The 20433-nt window shown below is 40.4% G+C and overlaps 1 protein-coding gene across 3 annotated transcripts in view; it reads left to right on the top strand.

Annotated features, from left to right (window-relative positions):
* MAN1A2 (mannosidase alpha class 1A member 2) overlaps positions 1-20433 on the top strand; it is a 144112-nt gene that overhangs the window by 57151 nt on the left and 66528 nt on the right. For all 3 annotated transcript variants that reach the window (XR_012651395.1, XM_075034479.1, XM_075034481.1), the window contains exons 4-5: positions 7117-7235; positions 9684-9764. Coding sequence is in view for 2 of the 3 variants with exons in the window: in XM_075034479.1 (XP_074890580.1) it covers positions 7117-7235; positions 9684-9764 (200 nt within the window). In the remaining variant the exon portion in view is untranslated. The remainder of the gene's footprint in view (positions 1-7116; positions 7236-9683; positions 9765-20433) is intronic.

The raw sequence follows: 20433 nt of genomic DNA, 5'->3' as shown, positions 1-20433 counted from the left end.
TGTACTTTCCCAAGATCAGTACACTCTTGCCCAGTCTGCATTTTTTAGCCATTCTGAAGCTGGGCAGGCAGGAATATCAGTAACAAGAATATTTATTTTTTTAAGACTGTAATAACTCTTTATTTAATGTCAGGCTGAGTTTTTCAAGGAAGCATTTTTGCTCTGTTGCTAGGGATTAAAACACCTTCCTGTATGAAAATAGCTAATCTTTTAGGTTCAAAGTGTGCCAGGGTGTATTTCCTTGAGGAGGCTTTACATCTCCTCTTTTGTTTCTGGAGTCACTGTGGGGGAATGGGGAGGATTTGCTCTATGCTTGGGCACACCCCAGTTGTCAGGTTGCTCTGGCAGTAGTGCTGGACTGCTCTGAAGTTCAGGTCACCTGCCAGAGCAGAAATTTAACTTAGGAATTAAGTTAAATTTTCCCTTGAGACTTCAGTCTTCTTGGATTCCTTTTGCAAATTGATCCCCGCCCAATTAAACACACCAGTAATCAAAGGTGTTCTGCCCCAGTAAGACTAGGTTCTGCTTCCAGTAAATGATGTCTGTCCAGGGCCCTGAAAAAAACCAAGAACTGGGTATGAGTGGCTGAGACCAATACTATTTCTGGCACATGAGGTCTGTTTGTATCTGATGGTTCTGTCCGTCAGTATGATCATCCCATTGGCTATGCTGTTTCAAGAGTGAGAGCCATTTCCTTACATCCACATCTCTGGTCTCTACATATAACTAACTATACATTCCAGCTTTCTAATGCTTGTGAAGAGAAGTTGGCTTTCTAGAGTACAAAATAACTTATTTCTATAGCAGGGATGTCTTGACACAGAGGTACTTGCTATTTGTATGATACAGAGCCAGTTGTCTTCAGTAACAGCCCAAATGCTTTTACTATATCCAACTGCTTGTTTTTCCTCAAGCAGTCTTGCCAATTCCTATAGCTTTCATCAAAGCATAGCTGCTGGTGGTATCCGCAGGCTGACCTTGTCAACAAGAACAAGAGTCTCTGTTAGATGCCTCTGTTTTTTTCACTGGTTTAGTAAATGTTAAAACCCTACCTCGATTGTAGTTCCTTAACTGATGAGCATCCCACTTCTGGGTCTTCCGTTTACTGTCTTTTCTGCTTAATAAATAAAACATTTCCATTTCAGTCACCGCATAAGGTAGAAGGGTAAGAATGGTTACATGCACCTATTAGGTCTATTGTATATGACTTTCCTTGGAGGCAAAGTGGCCTCATGGTAATTTTTCCACTTAAGCTGCTTTCCTTGACTTTGTAGCAGCCCTGCTCTGACTTAGTGCGCATTTTGATAATGAGAGCGCCACTTGATCTGCATTTCCTTCAGGTTTGTCACTCCTTTAACTGGTCTCTGGATAGATGCCAAGTGTGTTGTAAGACACTAGCATGCTTGTAACACAAGAGTATTAGAGCACAGACGGACAGAGGGTGAAAGGGAAAGAAGGGAAATTCTCTCCCCAGCGAGGCAGAGGAGAGAACAGGAAGAGCAAAAGCAAGAAAACCCATGGGTTGAGAAACAGATAGTTTAATACGTGAAGGAAAGGGGCGAGGGTGGGGGGGAGTAATGCAAAGACAATCACTCACTATCTCCCACAAGCTGACCAAAGCCCAGCTGGTCCCCAAGGAATGACTACCTGCCAGATTACCTGCCCCCCCCCCCCCCCCCCCAGCTTTTATCACTGAGCATGGTATTATATGATATGGAATATGCTTTTGGTCAGTTGGGGTCAGCTGTCATGACTGTGTCCCCTCCCGGCCTCTTGCCCACCCCCGGCTTATTCACTGGCAAAGGGTTGGAGGCAAACAAAAAAGAGAAAGCCTTGATGCAGTGCAAGCACTGCTTGGTAACAGCCAAAACTCTGGTGTGTTATCAACACTGTTCCAGTCACAAATCCAAACCTCAGCACCATACAGGCTGCCGTGAAGACAACTAACTCCATCCCAGCCAGGCCCAGTATACCTGCTCAGCCTCAGCTCAGGCTAACGAAAGCCCCCATGGAAGTGTTTTTTGGAAGAAGTAATGAGATTTGCATGTGGTGTGTCCCTGTTGAAGAAAGGAGTAGGTACAGGTGATGTGTCAAATAATCAAAGTGTCTGTGAAGCACCTATTTGATGATTACTTTTCAACTCGGAGTGCATGACTTCAGTTTGCTGGTGTAGAGTTTTCATTTGTCATCTTGTTCCTTATTTACATACCGTGTCTGTGTCTCCAATTTTCATAGTCTTCTCTGATCATAATTGATCTAGGCTAGTTTGCGTATTTTCTCCAGTACCTCACTGCTCATAGTCTCCTCTGCTTCCACATAATAAATACACTAAGCAACCCTGTAGCTGATATCAGACTTTCTAAATCTCTGTACTTATCCTTATGATATGATGAAAGTGGGCTATTTATTTTCTTCATATTCCTTTTGTCATGGAACACATGACAACGATCTGTCTCTCTGTACTTTGATAGTCTCTTGTGAGACTTCAAAATGGTATAAATAAACCAGTTCTTCATCTAGTGCTTCAGCATACTGAAAGAATTTTAGATAGGAAGACCATTTTTCTTTTAATGGCCCTGCTGTTTACACTTAGTCATGTGATTTGCTAGATATTTCAGACTGTAGATTTATGTGCTATCAATTGAAGGAATTACTTGTCTTATCTCAGGAAACTGAAGTCTACCTAAATATAAATCTGACTTACTATTTTGCAGTCCGTTGGAATAGTACTCTTGCTTAATGAGAGTGTGCATGATTTTGTTAATAGTTCAGCTATTTCATTGCTAAATTCCTTCCATTAACTCATGATGGATGTTCTGTTTTATTTAGAAGAATGAGCATTGCATTAATTAGGCAAACTTCATTAAATTTGGAGCTCAGTCAACTAGAACTATAATTATATGGAGAGGAAACTTCCTAATCTGACATTTGTAAAACTGAGCCCTTTTGGAATCAGTTATTATCTTATGCAACATGACCAACCCAGCCTTTGTATTGAACAGAGGCAGACCCTGGGAGGAGTGCCTTCAGCTAGGAGAAGTGTTATTTTCTATTATAATTTAATTGTTTTATAGCCTTTTTCCACCACAATGAGACATCTGCTCTCTCTGTATCCAGAGCAATAATAGATCAGACTGGTTGAGGTGGTAGTAAGCAGTGTATACTCCTCTAAACTATTATCTCATTGTTTAGAGTTACTTTATTACTTTTCAAAAGACACCTTCTGCAGTTTAATTCTAGGAAGACTATCCTCATGTCCTTTAAGGCAAAATTTATGGATCTTAGCATGGTTATGAAAGGGAAAAAAACCCCCATACTCGATTATGAATGGAAAATGATTTCTCTTTGTGACTTCAGACTGAATGGTTTGTATCAACATCAGGACGGGGCAAGTACAGCTGTCTATCCATTGTAGTCTGTTTTCTCTATAGCAGCACCACGTGTGACGCTCATGCAGAGGCCAGTGATCTTTGAATACTTGCTGTTTCTTCCTGCTTTAGATTTCAGCTGATGCCTTGCTGGTAATGCAGTGCATTTTACGATGGAGGAAGACAGCTATGACAACATCACTGCCTGTTCTGGTTAGGTTGTGGACCTCAGCAGATACAGAAGAATTCAGCGGAAGCTGTTAGTTAGGAACAAATGAAGAATGATGTCCTCGCCACATAGTCCTCCCAGAAAGAAGCTGAGAGCAATTCATTAATTTTACTCTCTAACCCAACCTAGTGTAGCCCACAAATGGTTTTAAGTTGCACCTACTTCGTGACATGGGGCAGCCAAGGTGTTACATTAAGTGTATTGTCCTTTGTGTTGCCTTATGTCCAGCTCTACCCTCTAGTCTTGCAGGCTCAAGACTTCTGGGGATGAACTCTGCATTTTGGACTCTTATCCCTCAATGCCCACAAGGAAGGAATTAGCTTGATTTGTGCTGCCTGATTGACACTAAAGGAAGAAGACTGGGTAGACAATCTTGAAAAATACTGACTTGTTATCTCTTGACCTGTTGGAAAAGTGTTTGGCCAAAAAGGTTTAAAAAAGAAAGATTGTTCTTCTGAGTCTTCCTCAAGGAAGAAGTGCTGGTGTGCAGTTTGGATTAGTTACCGTATGTTTAAGAAGAAAAGGGAGAAAGAAAAAATTGTTTGAAATAGCCTGCTTATGAATAAGAAAGAAGAAAAATGAATAATTTATTACGGGTTGGGATACAAATGCTATCCTTAGGAGACCATGGTAAGAAATAGTTAAGCTCTCACATGGATTCTAGAAAATATAACCATAGTGATCTGCATCTCACAAACAGGCACCCGTCACTGCTCAGGGAAGAGGCATGTGTGAGCAGAAGGGGCTTTGCTCAGTAGTGTTTTGTTGGACATCTGTGGGTCTAGGAAAGGTAGACAAAAAAGTGAGAGAAAGGGGCAAAAAGGCAGCAGGAGCGAGAGCTTGAACAAGCTATTGGAGTGTGGCCCAGACAAAAGCTCCGAGTATGTACTTAAGCCTTTAATTGACTCTTAGGGGCAAAAAATGCTGAGCAAGTCTGTTTTGCTCTATCGGACTGCATTTATTTCTGTGGCTGCAAACAACACTGGAGGATCTTATGTGACACAGGTGGTCAGTCAATGCCTGTTGGGAACTACTGGTTTAGGTGAGATTTCTATATATGGGGCTGAGGGCTCGCTTTTAACACTGTGAGGATGAAAGCAAATTTCTTGTCTGTATTTGAAGTCGTGTTGTTCAATTGCTACGGGATGCATTAAGAAACCATGGACACTTTTGATCAATTCCGGAGAGAGGTCTCTTCCAGCGGTTCTGACCTTTCTGTTCTCCATCTCTTTCTGGATGCATCTATTGGATTCCTCAGATGGCAAAAATAATCATGGGCTTTTGCATTTCTATGGCCCTTCTTTCATGGTTCTGTGCAGAGAACTCCATGAAAAAGGTTTTTTAAATTTATATATTTGAAGATATTTTCTGGAGGGCTGGAAAGCAGATATTCTCGTGCCCAACATATTGCTGTCCTCTCTTGTGGACACTTGAATGTACTGCTGAGATCTAGAGAACGGTGGCTGATTGTACAGAGGTGTCTGAACTTTTTTTCTGGGGTTGGGGGCGACAACAACACACCAGTCCATCCCCGTGCAATGGATTCTTCTCACCCCATGCTAATTGTAGAATATGAGAGCTTACTGATGTGGTTATGGTTGTGTTTAAGTTAGAAGGTTTTTATTTTTTGAAACTGTTACAAGAGGAGCTTTCAGGATTTCCAAGGCTGTGTATCCCAATTTGTTCAAACACCTTGTGTGTTTCAAAATTTTATCAATGTGGTTTAAATAAAGGAACAGAAATTACTTTGAGTGCCATAGCAGTATAACACATTCCAACTTTGTTAAAAATACCTTGTCAGCTAATACTGAAGTTAGTCCTTGTGTCGTGGTCTGATTTGCATATTTTTGAAGTGATAAATTAGATAACTATCACATTATGCTTATGAGAAGGTGCAAAGTTAAGTGCATGCTGTAGCTCTACTCAAAGCAAATTCCACTTCAGCACAAGCAATGGAATTTGTCATTTGGCTGAAGGCATTAAACCTTACAGTACTTATGCACCACGGTGAATTCATTTCCTGAGAGTTATAGGTATGCCTGGTGGCCAATTTGTCAAAGGATATGTCTTTCAATTAATCTTGTGAAAGGTAGTGTGTCCCGATCTGTACTTGAATGTTTGTAACAAACACCACCAACTTTAGGCTTTCCATATCTAGTTTAAATTAATTAAAACAGATGCATAGCTGTTTTTGAAGAAATCAGTTGATTACTTTGTCATAGAAACTGTTGTGTTTATTTTTTTTTTCATTTGGGGAAAGAAATCCCTGAAAATGGAGTTAAGCTTGCATGTAAGTATCAGTCATTTAGGTGCGTAAAAGAAATACAGTGGGGGTGATGGCTTTATTCAGTTATTGTTATGCTTGAGGGGTAAAAAAAAAATCTCTATGCATATAAAAATCATAAATAAATGAATGGAAACAACCAAGCAGGAACACTGTGCTGTAGAGATTCCATTGTGGATGAAAAACACATTAAAAATAAATAAAATTGGCTTGTTAGGAGACTACTGTCATTAAATTGCTAATCATATAGTTACTGTACTGTTTTATAGAATACTGGTATGAACAGTGAAATCTGGCTACTTAATGTGTAGGAAGGTTTTATACACTCCATGAAAATAAACAAACCCATGGTAATTTTTGCTTTCCTCCAGAAGCAAAGACCTCTGCCCAGTAAGGGCAACAGCTTAAGCTGGGATGGCCTAAGGAGGTCAAGGCTAACATGGGCAATGGCTCACCACCTCTTCACCCTGCCTACCTTGTACAAGCCCATGAGTCACTCATCAATCAACTCTAAATTGCTGCTGTTTCAAGTGAATGGTATTTTAGGGTAAAGCACCATTGATTTTTATTTGGCTTTAAATGCTCCACTTTAAATGGTGACAATTGAGGAATCCATTAGCAGCTCATAGTGTGGGTCCCTACAGGGAGCGAGGAGAACATCTCGGGGCTGCGGCTTCATCAGTCAAGCCAAGCCAGGGCATCCCTGCTCTCAGGGACTAGGTAGCTCCATAACTGCAAAACTTTGAATGTTTCAGTAGTAAATGTTGGGAAATGCAAGGCATTACTGCAAGTACCGATTGCTTTATCTTGCACATGCCTTTTTTTTTTTTTTTTTTTTGACGCTTCTGTCCTAGAATTCCTGGTAGCTTTTTGAAGCTGAATGTCTTCCTGCCCTTTTTTTTTTTTTGTGTCAAACTACAATTGCTCATGTTCAGGTTAGGAAAGCAGATGAGAACGTGGTGTGGGGTTTTTTGTGTGGTTTTTTTTTTTTTTTCCTATCTTTAGTCGTCTTTTCTCCCCAGAAGCCAAACTGTGCCAGAGGACTGATGCTTTGAAAGAGAAGTGTGATCCTCTTACATAGCTGCTATTCCTTGCTCATTTTGACTATTCTTTGTGCTGTTATCTTTGTAGTAGCTTTGCTTTGCTACTCTTTGGGTTATTTTCTCATGCTCGTGATGTTTAAGAAAGGTAATGAGATAATAACTTGTAATAGAAATCCTTCTTTTTGCGTGTAGGAAACTCACAAATGGGTGCTACCATAGTAGATGCATTGGATACTCTTTATATCATGGGGCTTCACGATGAATTCAGAGAAGGACAAGAGTGGATTGACAAAAATCTTGATTTCAGCGTGGTGAGTAGAGCTTGCCCTAATATTTCTCTAGTCCTTTTCAGAGTGTTCCTCTCAGGGGGAGACAGAAGAGGTCTTTCAGCTGGAACTTAAAAAACTTAGGATTCAAAGTATCAGATGTAAACTTTAGTTAAGTTCTCTGTGTTTGCAGCTTTATTTGGGGGGGGGGGGGGGGGGGGAACAAAACAAAAAACTACCCATACCCTTTCCCACTTTAATTACAAGTAAAGATACAGCTATATGTTGTATTCTCAAAGTACAAATTATAATTGGATAATGGAATAAAGGGAGAGTGGTCAGTGAGAACCAACAGGGCATCAGAAATGAAGGCAGAAAGATGAGGCTTTACTAGCTGATAGTAGTTGGAAATAACTGAGCTGTGGAAGACAATTTCCCCCAAACCATGGTGTGTAAATTACTGAACACAATCTCTTCTTCCATGTGCTTAAGATGTTTTAACATGAAGAATGTCACTTGAGTCATCTTAGTTTGCCTACAGGTTCTGAACCTATCACAAGAATTTCCCAGCTGGTCATATACTATCTGACATTCTTTGTGTGTGCAGAGTTTGGAAGTGTTAAATGGAAGAATTGGCTCTTTTATACTTATTGATTAGTGTTCTTATTACTAATTTTAGCACTGCCACAGCCTCTGTGACGGAACTTTTATTTCAATCCTTGGACTTGCCCTACAGTTCCAAAAATAATTTTTCATTCAGTAATGCACAAAATGAAATGTAGGTGTTTATACTCAGAATTGAGCAGATGCTGACTGTTGTTTTTATATTATATCCTACATTTCAGACATTATTTGTTTTTTTTTCCTTTTGTTTTATACATTGACTGTCCGGCAAACATTAAAGAAATTCTACTCTGCTTTTTTCAGTTAGTGCCAGATAATGAATCAGTCTAAAACTGAAGACCCTAAATATATTGGAGACAGTGTAGACATAATGGTACCATTATGAGGGTGAACTAAATTACTTCCATAACTTTTGTCTGATCTGAGGCAATCTCAATATAAATTTGCAGAATTAAACTAGGATTTGGGTGGAAGAAATCTACATGACCCACTGGGGTTCAATTACAGCTTCCTATGTATCAAAAAACATTTCTGAAGGTTAATAAGTTGCCTTATATATACACCAGACTTGACTAATTTCCTTATAGGTCTTGAAGTTTATAAATAAATAAGTACATAAATTTGTTCCTCTTGGATTCTATTACTGGGAAATAGAAATCATTGGTTTCATTCTACACTGTACCATTGCTTGGGTGATTCATGACTTTAATATGTATTAAGTAGAATCATATGCTACATTGTTGATATTTTTCTTTTATCACCTGTATGTGAATAGAAATACATCTTTTACTAAAAACCTACATTTGGGAGTAGTTCAGACTTTAGACTTTCAATCATTAGTGTTATTTGAGGAAATCTTTAAAGGTTTCACATAATCTTTCTGAAATAAATAATATGTGCAAAATGCATTTATTTTGGATACAAGCAAAATGCATGATACAACTGCAGGTGCCATAGAAATAGTGTGAAAGAAAGACATACCTATAAATATAATTTCAACTCTGTGCTAATTGGTGGGACAACTTGTACAGTGTACATTGTAGTGATTTTTCTGGATAAAAAGAAAAGTCTCCCTTATCTCAAAATCTTTTAATAATAAAATACATTTCTGTGGCTAATGAGTTGAATGAAGAGAAGTTTATGAGGGAGAGACAGGTGGGGTGTGTGCAGGCAAAGGAGTGAATGGGGCACAGAGGGAGGCAGAAAGATGTTAAAACTACCTAGTTCCTCTTAATTTTTCAGTGGGTTAAATGAGTCAAAAGATACTGGTGAATTTAGCCCAAGGATATTAATGTGGAGGAAGGCAGTAAAATGGTTTATTCTCTTGAGTTTCTCAGTGGTCTTGCAGTACTTGTTGTCATAACATTAAATACATAAAGGCTATTCCTAGACAGAGACTATGTTCAACTGGAGCTCTGAATTTGCAATTGCACGTTGGTAATTCAGGTTAAGAAAGCACATTACAGGAATTCTCTAATTATTATTCTAGTTTATCCTGTAAACCCAGAAGGTTTGGTGTTATGCTTAAATGTAAGAGAAAAGATGCTGAATTATGGAAATGTACAGTCCTTGCCTTCTTTCCCACCATCCCCAAACAACTTTAATCATATTATCACCACAAAATGCAATTAGAGAGCAGGAGAGAAACTAATTTGATTTTTAAATATCAGTTGAAGCTATAACTAGAATTATCACTTGGTGTCCTGAAGATGTGCACAGGATTTTCAGTATGGATCTAGACACTGAAACAGTACAAACCCTTGCACGTGGATTGGTTTAGGGTATGTACTTGCCTCTGCCTTGGTGATTTTTTTTTTTCTTCTTTGATTAGGGAGTTGGTTACTTATTTACACTTTCTTTCTGTTCTAGAATTCCGAAGTGTCTGTTTTTGAGGTCAATATTCGCTTCATTGGCGGTCTTCTAGCAGCATACTACCTTTCAGGACAAGAGGTAAGGAGACTGGAAGGTGTCTGTGAAATTTAATGTATTCTCACAAATGTTGCATATGAAGAATTTTCTAGAATCTTGGTTTCTCAGTAGTTTTCAAAGTAATTTTACAGCAGTAAGTTGTCTAAAATAATCACATTCTTAGAGTATGGAATCTTTAAAGCTTGTTTCTGTACAGGTCTCAGCCAATTTAGGACTCTTTGTTAGAGCTTTGAAATGCTTCTTTTATTAAGGTGTTTTCAAAAGATATCCACTCAAGTAAACATCAGCCTGAAATGTCAAGTGACTAGCTTCTCATGCCAAAAATAACTTGGTTTGATATTCTGTAACTCCATGAAGGTAGAAATAGTAGTATTGTCACTTGTCCTGCAAGGCCATAGGTTTGCTTCACAAAAGCATTACACAATCTTCTTACCATTTTCTCAGTGACAAACTGAGAAATGTCAAGCCAATTTTGTCCCTCTTTTGAAACTTCTATTAAAAAAGATCGGAGACTTACACTCCTGAGCACTTATGCAAAGACATGCTTAGATTGAAAGGATGCATATACCCAAAGACTTGCAACTGTGGACTTCTTTGGTCTAGCAGTAACATTGCTGTGACCTCTTCACGTACTTTAACAAGGCTGGATCCTGACCCAACCTACAGATTAAGTCATAGCTCTTCTCATGTCTTGTCAGCTACCTGTCTTTTGATCTATTGCCTCTGTCTTTGATTTGCTTGGGTTTACCCTGTATTTTTCATGACCCTTCTGTAGCCCCATACCTAAAACAGTAGGCTTTCAGCCATACTTCACGGCTTGAGGTTTGATACACTTTCAGGTGTCCCTATGTATCTTCCCCCTTTTTTTTAGGGGAGCACTACATACGTATCAACAAGTTCTCGAGGATTTTAAGCCTGCAGCCTTGAAAATAACCAGGAGAAAGCCCCATACTTTTTGGCTCTTGAGGTGTTTGGCATCATCCTGGGATCTGTGAATTTTCTCTTGTAAGTGTGTCTTCTCTTTACAAGAAGAGCTTAGTGGCAAAGCAAAAATCCAGTGCGTATCTTGAAAGAAATTGCTAGTTTATTTTTCATCACGTACTACTGCTTCACCTTCTCCACTGTCCGGTCTCCAAGCCCCCTGTCTGCAGAGGGATCAGCTGCAAGCAGTCCTTTTGGCTACAGTGATTCATGTGTCCATTATGGAGACCCAGAGGAAAGGAGAAGCACATAGTTTTGCCCCTCTCTTTCCTTTGTAGCAACTGAAGAGCTGGTCTTGTGTTCGTGGCAGTGAGCCTTTCTCTGCCTCCAGAATCTGTCATGCTTAGATTTTCCATCGGTTTCCTCCACAGCTCAGTAAGGATTTTACCCTGAGGGAGTGATCATATTCCCCAGTGTTACAAGTCAGCCTTTTAAATTGGTTGCTGTGGCACCTCTTCAGGAAGACAGCCTTTGTAGAAGCTATCACTTGTGTTAGAGTAGTGGTAAAATTCAAGCTCTGTTAGTTTACACTTTTGTCCTAACAGAAGACGACATAAAAATCATTGAATGATCAACCCAAATATTAACGTGAGGCAGCTTCTGAATTTCATCTAGGTCAGCATTATTAACCGACCAGTTTTCTTTTGAAGGCCCCCAGAACAGAAGCTTTCTTTTGTTGTCCGACACAAGCAAGGAAAAATGCTTGTGTTTTTATTTCTGCAGCAAAGAAGTTTCACGGAGAGTAGTCTGAGCTGCATGTGCTTTTCAACTTGTGCCAGGCAGCAGCTGAAGTAGCTAAGCTGGAATGTTAGGAGTAGTCATGGAAGTTCCTACTGTAGTGCAAGTGAAGCAGCATGTTGAAGGATGTTTCCTTTCCAGAAATCTGTATTTCTGTTGCTTGGAGCTCAGATCACATTAAGTACTGTGGGATCACTGAAGCCTTCAAGCATTGAGTGGAGCAGTCTCGCATCATCTTTTCAGTTAGGAACATTGATCCTGTCTCTGGATAACTTACTCAAACTGGAGCGTGCTCCTTGGAGTCATCTACTACGAACATGAAAAACATCAGAGTAAAGATCATGCATTGGTAGCTGGATTGTTTGTATAGACCAACACCACACTCGTGCACAAGCCCCTTAACAAGAACTTTTTTGCCCCAATATGCAGACGGGTGCAGCCAAAGACTGCCAGAACGCATGCTTTGCCTGCATTTGTGAAGCTGAGTATTCCTTTTCAGTTGCTTCTAACCGCTTGGTAGTGTCAGAACAAGCTCCTTTGCTTAAAGAGTTTTCATCAACACATTTTGTTTCTTTCCTTCTTAGAAAGCTTTTACCTTCTGTCCTTCCTAAATTTTGGCCACTGGGCTGACTCTTTTGTTTTTAAAAATATTTTTATGGCATCAGTCTCTCCAATAGACTTTAAATGCTTCATGTCTTGTGGTAGAAGATTATTCCTCTCAAGTGTTTATATGTATTATCTTTATTTTCCAAAAGAAGAACTCCTAAAAAAAAGTGTTCAGACTGCATTCCTTTCAAAAGAATGTGGTGGATAGGACTGCTTCTGGTACCTGAGACAATACTTCATTCGCCAAGTTGGATGGCTTCTCTGCAATTTGTCAGTGTGGATAAGACAAGCCAGGGAACTTGAGGCTTTTCAGTAATTGAGCCCAGAAGAGAGACCTGCCTCTGAGAACCCCTTGGAGTTGGAAACAGGTTGGTTTGAGACGTGATGTCCAATGTGGTCTTCTCCCTTCTGTTCCCAAGAAGGGAAGGTATGCCTTAGCTCAGGATTGGGGCATGCTTAATTTCTTTTTTTTACTGCATTCAGACATGTGAGGAGACACTTCTTAGCTGCTGCTAAAATAGGCAAGCTTGATCCCAATTGTTTGGATGTTTTGCCTGATCAGGTTGTGAACATGCACATGGGCTTATGCCTCTAAGGGAGTCTCTATCTACTGGTAGGTATCCTTCCTTTGTCCATCAAGCTATCGTTTACTTGCTTATATTCCCTTCCCTCACCTTCTTGATCTTCCAATCACCATCTCCCTTCCTCCAAGCCTCTACTCCTGTAAGACTGTTGCTAGATACTGGTTTAGAAGGTTGTCATGCTAATTTCCATACTTCTGCATGCCTTTTTGTTTGATGTATTGAAAAATAGATCCAGTGCAATGAACAGGCTGCTTGGAATTAATTCTGGTTTTCCCCTTTTAATTTATGTAAATTCTGCTTAGGTCCACAACAAGAGTTACTGCTGTTTGGTGACAGTTATAAAAGACATTCTTGTTTCATTTTGACTCCTATCAGTGCTGTGAAAGATACTATAGCAACAACCATAAAAGAAAGTGTCCAAGACTCAGCATCAGCTGTGGAAGTTCAGTCATTTTTAAGTGGCCACATTTGGAGAATTTGATAGTTAGCATGGTGTATATATATATGATTTTGCCCTTTGTATGGAGAGGATAATTGTGCTTGATAGGATTTTGTCTGATTGTGAGTCATAATGGTAGATATTGATCATAGTTTTCAAGTACAGCTGGCTATTAATTTAGATAAAATTGTCCTGTTTAATGCTCTTATTAGAAACGTGTTGGTCTTTAAAAATTATTTAGCATGTCTAGTGGCACGACTCTGTGGTCTCTATGCTATATTTTAGCTGTCATGTTACTGGTATTACTTAGAGGAGCATCAACTGTGATCATGGTTTTAATGATGCTGGTTACAGTTGATGGTAAAATTTTAAAACTTTCATATTAAGTTTGTGGGTGTTGCTGTCCCTTCTTTCAGTAAGAGTTCCCTCTTACCCACTGCAGTGGATGGGAGAATAAGGAAATACATCTCCCTTACAACCAAAGACAAGCTGCTGTTTTTAGCAACTGACAACTTGGCTTAAAATGCTGTAGGCTTGTCCTGTCCAGTGTTGAGTCACAGGCCTTTCTTTGTGAAACATGATAGCTGTGAATTTTTTAACAACTCAGCCTTTTACATGTGGGAATTTCTGCTGGACTTCGTTGAGTGATGAGCACGTAAAGCTGGAGTTTGAGAAGGATACGTTTTCATGTCCCTCTGGCCGAATGTCTTGGTTGTCTCGCCTCACTGTACCTTTCTGTTGATCTAGAGAGACAAAATTGTTTCTCTGTCTAGCAGGTAGTTCTTCTGATTTGGGGAAAATCACCATCTTTCTCCATTTTTCCATGTCAGAATGCCTTCTGAACAGAAGAAAATCAAGATATGCCTGTGAAACTTGACTCAGTGGGAAATCTGCCTGTGCATTCTGTTTCAGTCTTCTCAAGTTGAAACAACACTGAGGTTTATCTGGTGGCAGGGGCAGGAGGTCTGCAATCTTGGGAGGCCCTTGTTTAAATCATCTGCATGCTAAGTTTTTCCTGGCTGATCGTGGACAGGCCATCTGGTGTCTGGCTAGGTGTGTATTATCAGCGATAAGAGCGTGCTGCCTTTGTCTCAGCTCCTATGTAGGAATGAGGTCCCAATCTGTCATTGCTTTTGAGGTTCTTGGGGGCTTTTTTGAAGCTTTGAGCCTGTGGCTTTTCTCCAAAGTACATTATTGAAATATATAATGAATATATGCTAAAGCAGTGGAATATAGAATCATAGAATGGTTTGGGTTGGAAGGGACTTTTGAAGAACATCTAGTCCAACCCCCTTGCCATGGGCAGGGACATCTTCAACTAGATCAGGTTGCTCAAAGCCCCATCCAACCTGACTTTGAACCCTTCCAAGGATGGGGCATCCACAACTTCTCTGGGCAACCTGTGCCAGTGTTTGACCACCCTCATAATAAAAAATTTCTTCCTTACATCTGGTCTAAACCTACCTTCTTTCAGTTTAAAACCATTGCCCCTTTTCCTATCACTACAGGCCATGGTAAAAAGTCTCTCTCCCTCTTTCTCATAAGCCCCCTTTATATATTTAAAGGCCACTATAAGGTTTCCCCAAAGCCTTCTCTTCTCCAGGCTGAACAACTCCAACTGTCTCAGCCTGTCTTCATAGGAGAGGTATTCCAGCCCTCTGTTTTTGTGGCCTCCTCTGGACCTGCTCCAACAGGTCCGTGTCTTTCTTATCCTGGGGACCCCAGAGCTGGATACAGTACTGAGGTCCCCAGTACAAGTGGGGTGTACTGTATACTGGATTTTTTTTGAAATTATACTGTCAAACCAAAGAAGGAAAGAGAGACTTGATAAAAAGCAGAAGAAAAAAGCATCAGATCTCCTGGGAGTGCTGTATGTCCAGGCAGGATCTCTTGTATTTTGCTGTATGCCAGAGGTTTCTTCCCAGTTTCCACTGAGCAACCAATACAAAGTGTTTACTTTACTCATCATTATTGGTTATTAAGCTGTATGTTAATAGGCATGATCTCTAAGTACCTAAACCTTTAAGTAGGACGTGCAAAATTCGTTGTGCCTATACTCAATCAAGAATTACTAATAAAATATTTTTGGAGGTACAGGGTTTAGAAGAGTTGCTTAGTAGGAGGCGGCTGGGAGCCATACTGTGAGAACTAGGCACTCCCTTTTTCCACCCCGGGTTATGACAGAATGGGTAAAATTTTTACGTTTTGTATTTTGTTCAAAAAGGAAGCATCATCTTGTAGTTAAGGGGTGTGAACTACAAGTTTTCCACCTTCTGAGTTCACAGGCACCACTATGCTTCCTCTTTTCTGTCTGTCAAATGGAGTTAACAGGCCAGATTAACATACTGGCGGTAAAATATATAATGACTTTTTATCTAAATTGAGCCGGTCTGTTTCTCAGTAATCCCTGCAATAATCCTTTAACTTCTGTAGGAACTAGACATGGGCTTCTTTATGCTTGGGGGGGACTGTGATATAGTTGATAATATAACGGAAATAAGTAGAAATGAAATGTTCCATATGCCTACTGTAGAGTAAACATTGAGTATGGCAGTTTAGGATGAAAATTAGCCTTATGTGAATTAAAAAACAAAAACCAAATGAACCCCCCCCCCCCCAACCCCAAAACAAAAAAGCAACAAAATTTTCTTTTTTTTTGTGGCTGCATTAAGAGATTTGTTTTCTCTCATGCATCATCCTGGCACAAATATAGGGTTTTTTTCTTTAGTTATGAATCTGGTTTTTTTATAGTTTTCAGTGATGCCTATCAAGGTATTATTTAGCATTTTCCCTAGAACAGTAGGTTCTTTTATGTTTATTCCAAGTTAATTCCCTAGACTTACTGTATAAGAATGTTTTGTGTTCTTTATGGTTATCTTTAACTTCTTATCCAACACTAATAAAATATCTTTATATCACTCTATTTTATGTAATAGCATCGGGATAGAAATGCTTAATGAAAGAGTATCATGTATATACAGAGATCCAAATAAGATAAAGCACTTGCATTTCATAAAGAAAAGGATGATATTGACAGTTACACTTTTATCATTAGATTGGAGCTGTCTGTTCATACAGCCTTTTAAAGTCCCTTTCCAGGAAGGTTACTCTGTTACCTGGAAATCAGCCATGTTATATAGCTGGTTTCTCAGGATGTGGCTCTGGAATTCTTTCATCTCCCATGGTATCTATCCAGTTCTCTGATTTAAGATTTTGTTCAAGATCAGTCACATTTAGTGCTTGCTTTTTCTCTGGGTAGCATGAGGTTTTCTCTTTACTATGTACATTGATATTAGTAAATTTTTTTTTCAACACAAATTATCTAATTGGTCTTTATTGGGTATATGATTGATTATATATTCTTCCACTTCTTTCAGTCACATTTATGGATCTGGGTCTTTTTTGGGCATCAGGGTGGCTGATACTGATTTCTGAGGGAGGACAGGAGGGCTGCTTTGTAAAATCGCTGCCTGTCCAAAATGCTTTCAACTCCTGGCGCAAAAAAGCAACAACCAGGCAAGCAATAAGAATGAGTGGCACCAAGTAGAAAAGAGCTGGCTGATCTGTGTTAATGCTGAAACAGCAAAGCTTGCCAGCAGACCGCAGCTATAAGCTGCAGTAGAAGTTACAGAATAGATCCGTAATGAGTGTGCCTGAATGTCAAATCTGGGAGAGCAGGCTACCAGGAGACCAGGAATTACAATGTCCTGAAGGCATAGAACAGTAAAAGGTTTGTCAGAACGTGATGTAGGGTACCGTACTGGAATCTTCAGTAGAAATGGGATTTTCACATGGTGTGCTGAATCACATAGTCCAAGAGCTACAATTTCCATTATGCTGTCCCCACACCTGGTTAGTGGAGGAGCAAAAAGTACAAGGAAGACATCATAGACCGATAATGCCAGCAGAAACAAGCTGCAGTTCCATATTGGCTATGTGAACTTCTTTGAGCTCATCAAGGCAGATGGAGATTCCTAGCATCTGGCAGAATCCAGGCCCATTGTTCCTCATTTCTGAAGACCATCCAAAAGACAGTAGTGAAGATGCTGAGCCCTGCTAGGAACAGTTTCTTCACTGCCAAGCCTTTGTGAAGACACTGTAAACATACTTTCTGCTCTCCAAATGGGCGTTTGTTCAAAGAAGGAGACAGAGAGCTGTAGAGCCCAAATGGTGCATATATGCAGAATAATCCTGTAATTAAACACAATAAATGATCATAGGATCAATAAAGCATAAACAAGATAAAGCAACAATGTTGCTATGCTTTTTCAAATACAGAAGATACCAGAGTTGATTGCTGTGTGTTCAAAATCTTCTGGTTTTTTACAGTTGTATTTGATGAATTGCTGTCGCTTCTCCTCTATAGCTCCTGCCCAATAGCCTCCAGCAGTGACTATACCCACTGCTAGAACAAACGTGATACTCATATTACATGCTAATATCTGTCTAGCTTCTTGAAGAATAGATAGGTAAAGTCCAAATTTTTGAACGAATCTACAGGAATAGCGATCTTTTCAAGGTGATCCCAGTCATAGGCATGTCCACTGTCTCTGGATACTGTGGCATCTCCCCGGAGGGTTAATAATCCTTGGGTACCATTTATTCCCTGGAGCTCTCAAAGACATTGCAGTTGCCCTTTCTTTCTCAGGCAGTTCTAGTGATGAGGCCCCTGCTATCACCATCATCCTCAAAAAAGAAGGAAGGAAGGAGGACAACACAAGGCTGAGGAGGTGAATTTCTGATGGGGCTGGAACCAACAAGGTTGGCTACCCCTGCTCTTCAGGAAGCTTCTCCAATAATCTCCTTCCATCTCTGGGGTAGCTCTGAGTCCGATTTGCTGAGTTGGCATTTTCAGAAGAGATAAGAGCAGCAGGAGCCGGAGAAGCAGTGCCACTATCTTCAAGGTATTCTCCATGCTGTGGGACCTCTTCTTAATCATTCCTTGCTTCAAGAAAGTTTGTCTTTCCAGAGTGACTAGGCGTACTTACTTGTTACATAGCAAGTCCTAGCGGAGCAGAAATGAGCCCCATCCACTGATCATTAACAGAGTTACCTGCATCTCCCCAGCTGAGGAAGGAGTCTCTTGCCTTCTGTGTGTCAAGTCCACCCCTTCCCCATGGCTACAGTCCCACCCTTGTCTGTGACACTGCGTGGCTTACCATGGTGGCAAGCCCTCATCTCCATCATCACCCTTTGGGGCTTGGTGTCATGCGGGGGGGTTGGTAAACTCCTTCGAATAGCAGCTTTTCTCATAGTGACTCCTTCCCCCTTCCCATGGCTGTGTGAATTGGAAGATGAAGTCCTTTGATACCAGATTTTGACTAATAAATCTTATTTCTGTTTGTAGTACCTTCATAAACTTTCAGCCTTGTTTAAGCCTTTTGACGTTTCCTCGGTGTGTTCCCAGCATGCTTTATTTTCTGCTCTCTCATGTTGTGTGTGTTAGGAGTTGAGCGAGATCCCACGTATACTGAGAGCAGGAAACAAAATCCTCTAACGTTGAGAGAAAGTACCTGGAGCAAGCGTATCCAGGCGCTTGCTGGAGCATCTGTGTCTCCAGGTAGGAGAAGGCAGGATGCAAAATGCAGATCATTGTCCTGAGGCTGAAGAGATGTAGTTAACCCAGACTATGATAGTCAGAGGAACATGGTATTACATGGTTTTCTTTTGTTTCACTGCAGACTTTCTTTCAGGTACCTAGATTTTATCCAAATTAAGATGATGCCTTTAAATGTGTGGCCTTTCCCTGTCTTTCTGAGCTTTGCCTTTGGGAAGCTTGATACTTTCAGCCTGAGTAACTTAGGGCAGTTGAGAACGTATTTAACTGAAATTTTGATTTGAATGATTTTAAACATGACATCACTTTTTGCAGTTAATGTTTGGCATAACTTAATTCTGTCGTTCTGTATAGATGAGGGCTTTACTCATGTGTTTTTGTACTATTTCTTCTTTAGTGCTTGTTTCAATGGGTAAGCCTATTTTCTGATCCTCAGGAAGTCATGGCTTGTTTTGATATGCTTGCTCTGTGGGTTTTTTTCATTGTATCCACGGGCTCTAGAATACATCTTCTAAGGTGGTGGTTTTGAGTGTGGGTTTCCCCCAAAGAAGAGTGTCTGCTGACCGCGTAACAGGGCCACGGCCGCTCCTCCGTTCCAGATCCCAGATGGTTGGTAGGTCACAGGGTGCTTGGGAAGTATTGCTCTGTCCTGCAAATGCATGAAATGCAAACCCAGCCAGAGGGGAGATCACGGGGCAACAGCTGGTCATCACTCGTACCTTCTGTGCAGGAGACTTGACGGGGGGCGGGGGGTGTGTGTGTGTCTAACGCCTATCTTTATACGTACCCGGGAGGAACCTTCTATTCTTAATATTTTCTGTGAAATGGTGCTGGCTAGGTGTCCTGTGAATGTTCATTCATGAAGGTTTACAATATTCTTTTTAAGAGTACATGTTATCGTGCTAATTTCAGACATCAGTAATTGCATAGTGGATAGACGTAAGGATAAAAATACTGGAGGTATTCACTGGATTTGGGGTGCTTCAGTGAACAGAAGTATGACTCTATCTTTTCTCAGCAATTAGCACGCTGAGAGCCTACGGCCCTCATTTGCAGATTAAGAGCCCTTAAAGCGTCTGAAAATTCAGCATATTTTCTGAAGCAAGAGGAAGCATAAAAAGGAATGTGGTAGCTTGTGGTGGTCTCTGAAAACTCAGATTTAACTGTCTTGACTAGCGTCTTACAGGAAGTCTCTAATAAAACCAAACATTGAGTCCACAGCTTCCGAGTTCCTCCCCACAAAAGTTCAGCGGCAGCTGTTTGCAGCAGGATTCGGGCGTTGTTTCCAGTTCTTGCCTGTGTTCTGGTTTGTAAAACAAGTGCCTGGGGATTAGGATTAGTAAGTGATGCTTGAATGCTTTGCCTAGAGCTCATTTGTTAGCAGTCCATAAAGAGATTTGTAAGGTGTGCAGGAGTAACCCCATCTTGCCTTTAGAGTAGCTAAGCATCTTGTCTGGTAAGAACAGCATTCATCTGTGGAGAGAGTGCACAAGCTACATGTTGACTGCTTGCTTTTTTTCCACAAAGTGGAGCTTCACAAATCATTAAAACTCCTGGTGTGACTGGTAGTGGCAAATAAAATATTCCTGCTAGCAATAATGCATGGAATGACAGAAGACCGTAGCTGGATAGAGGGTCAGTTGTTGTGTGGCGTACATGGCTGTGTTTGAGAAATGGCATCAAGTAAGGAAAACAAAGTGAGTATTATTCCAACGGCTGTTGTGGGATATTGGCAGGAGGACACTTACACCATTATGACAAAGTGTTCTTGTCTGCTGCTGATTT

The sequence above is a fragment of the Buteo buteo genome, chromosome 8 (genome assembly GCF_964188355.1).
Source record: "Buteo buteo chromosome 8, bButBut1.hap1.1, whole genome shotgun sequence".
In the NCBI taxonomy this organism is placed as follows: Eukaryota; Metazoa; Chordata; class Aves; order Accipitriformes; family Accipitridae; genus Buteo; species Buteo buteo.
This window is presented reverse-complemented; position numbering and strand designations above follow the sequence as displayed.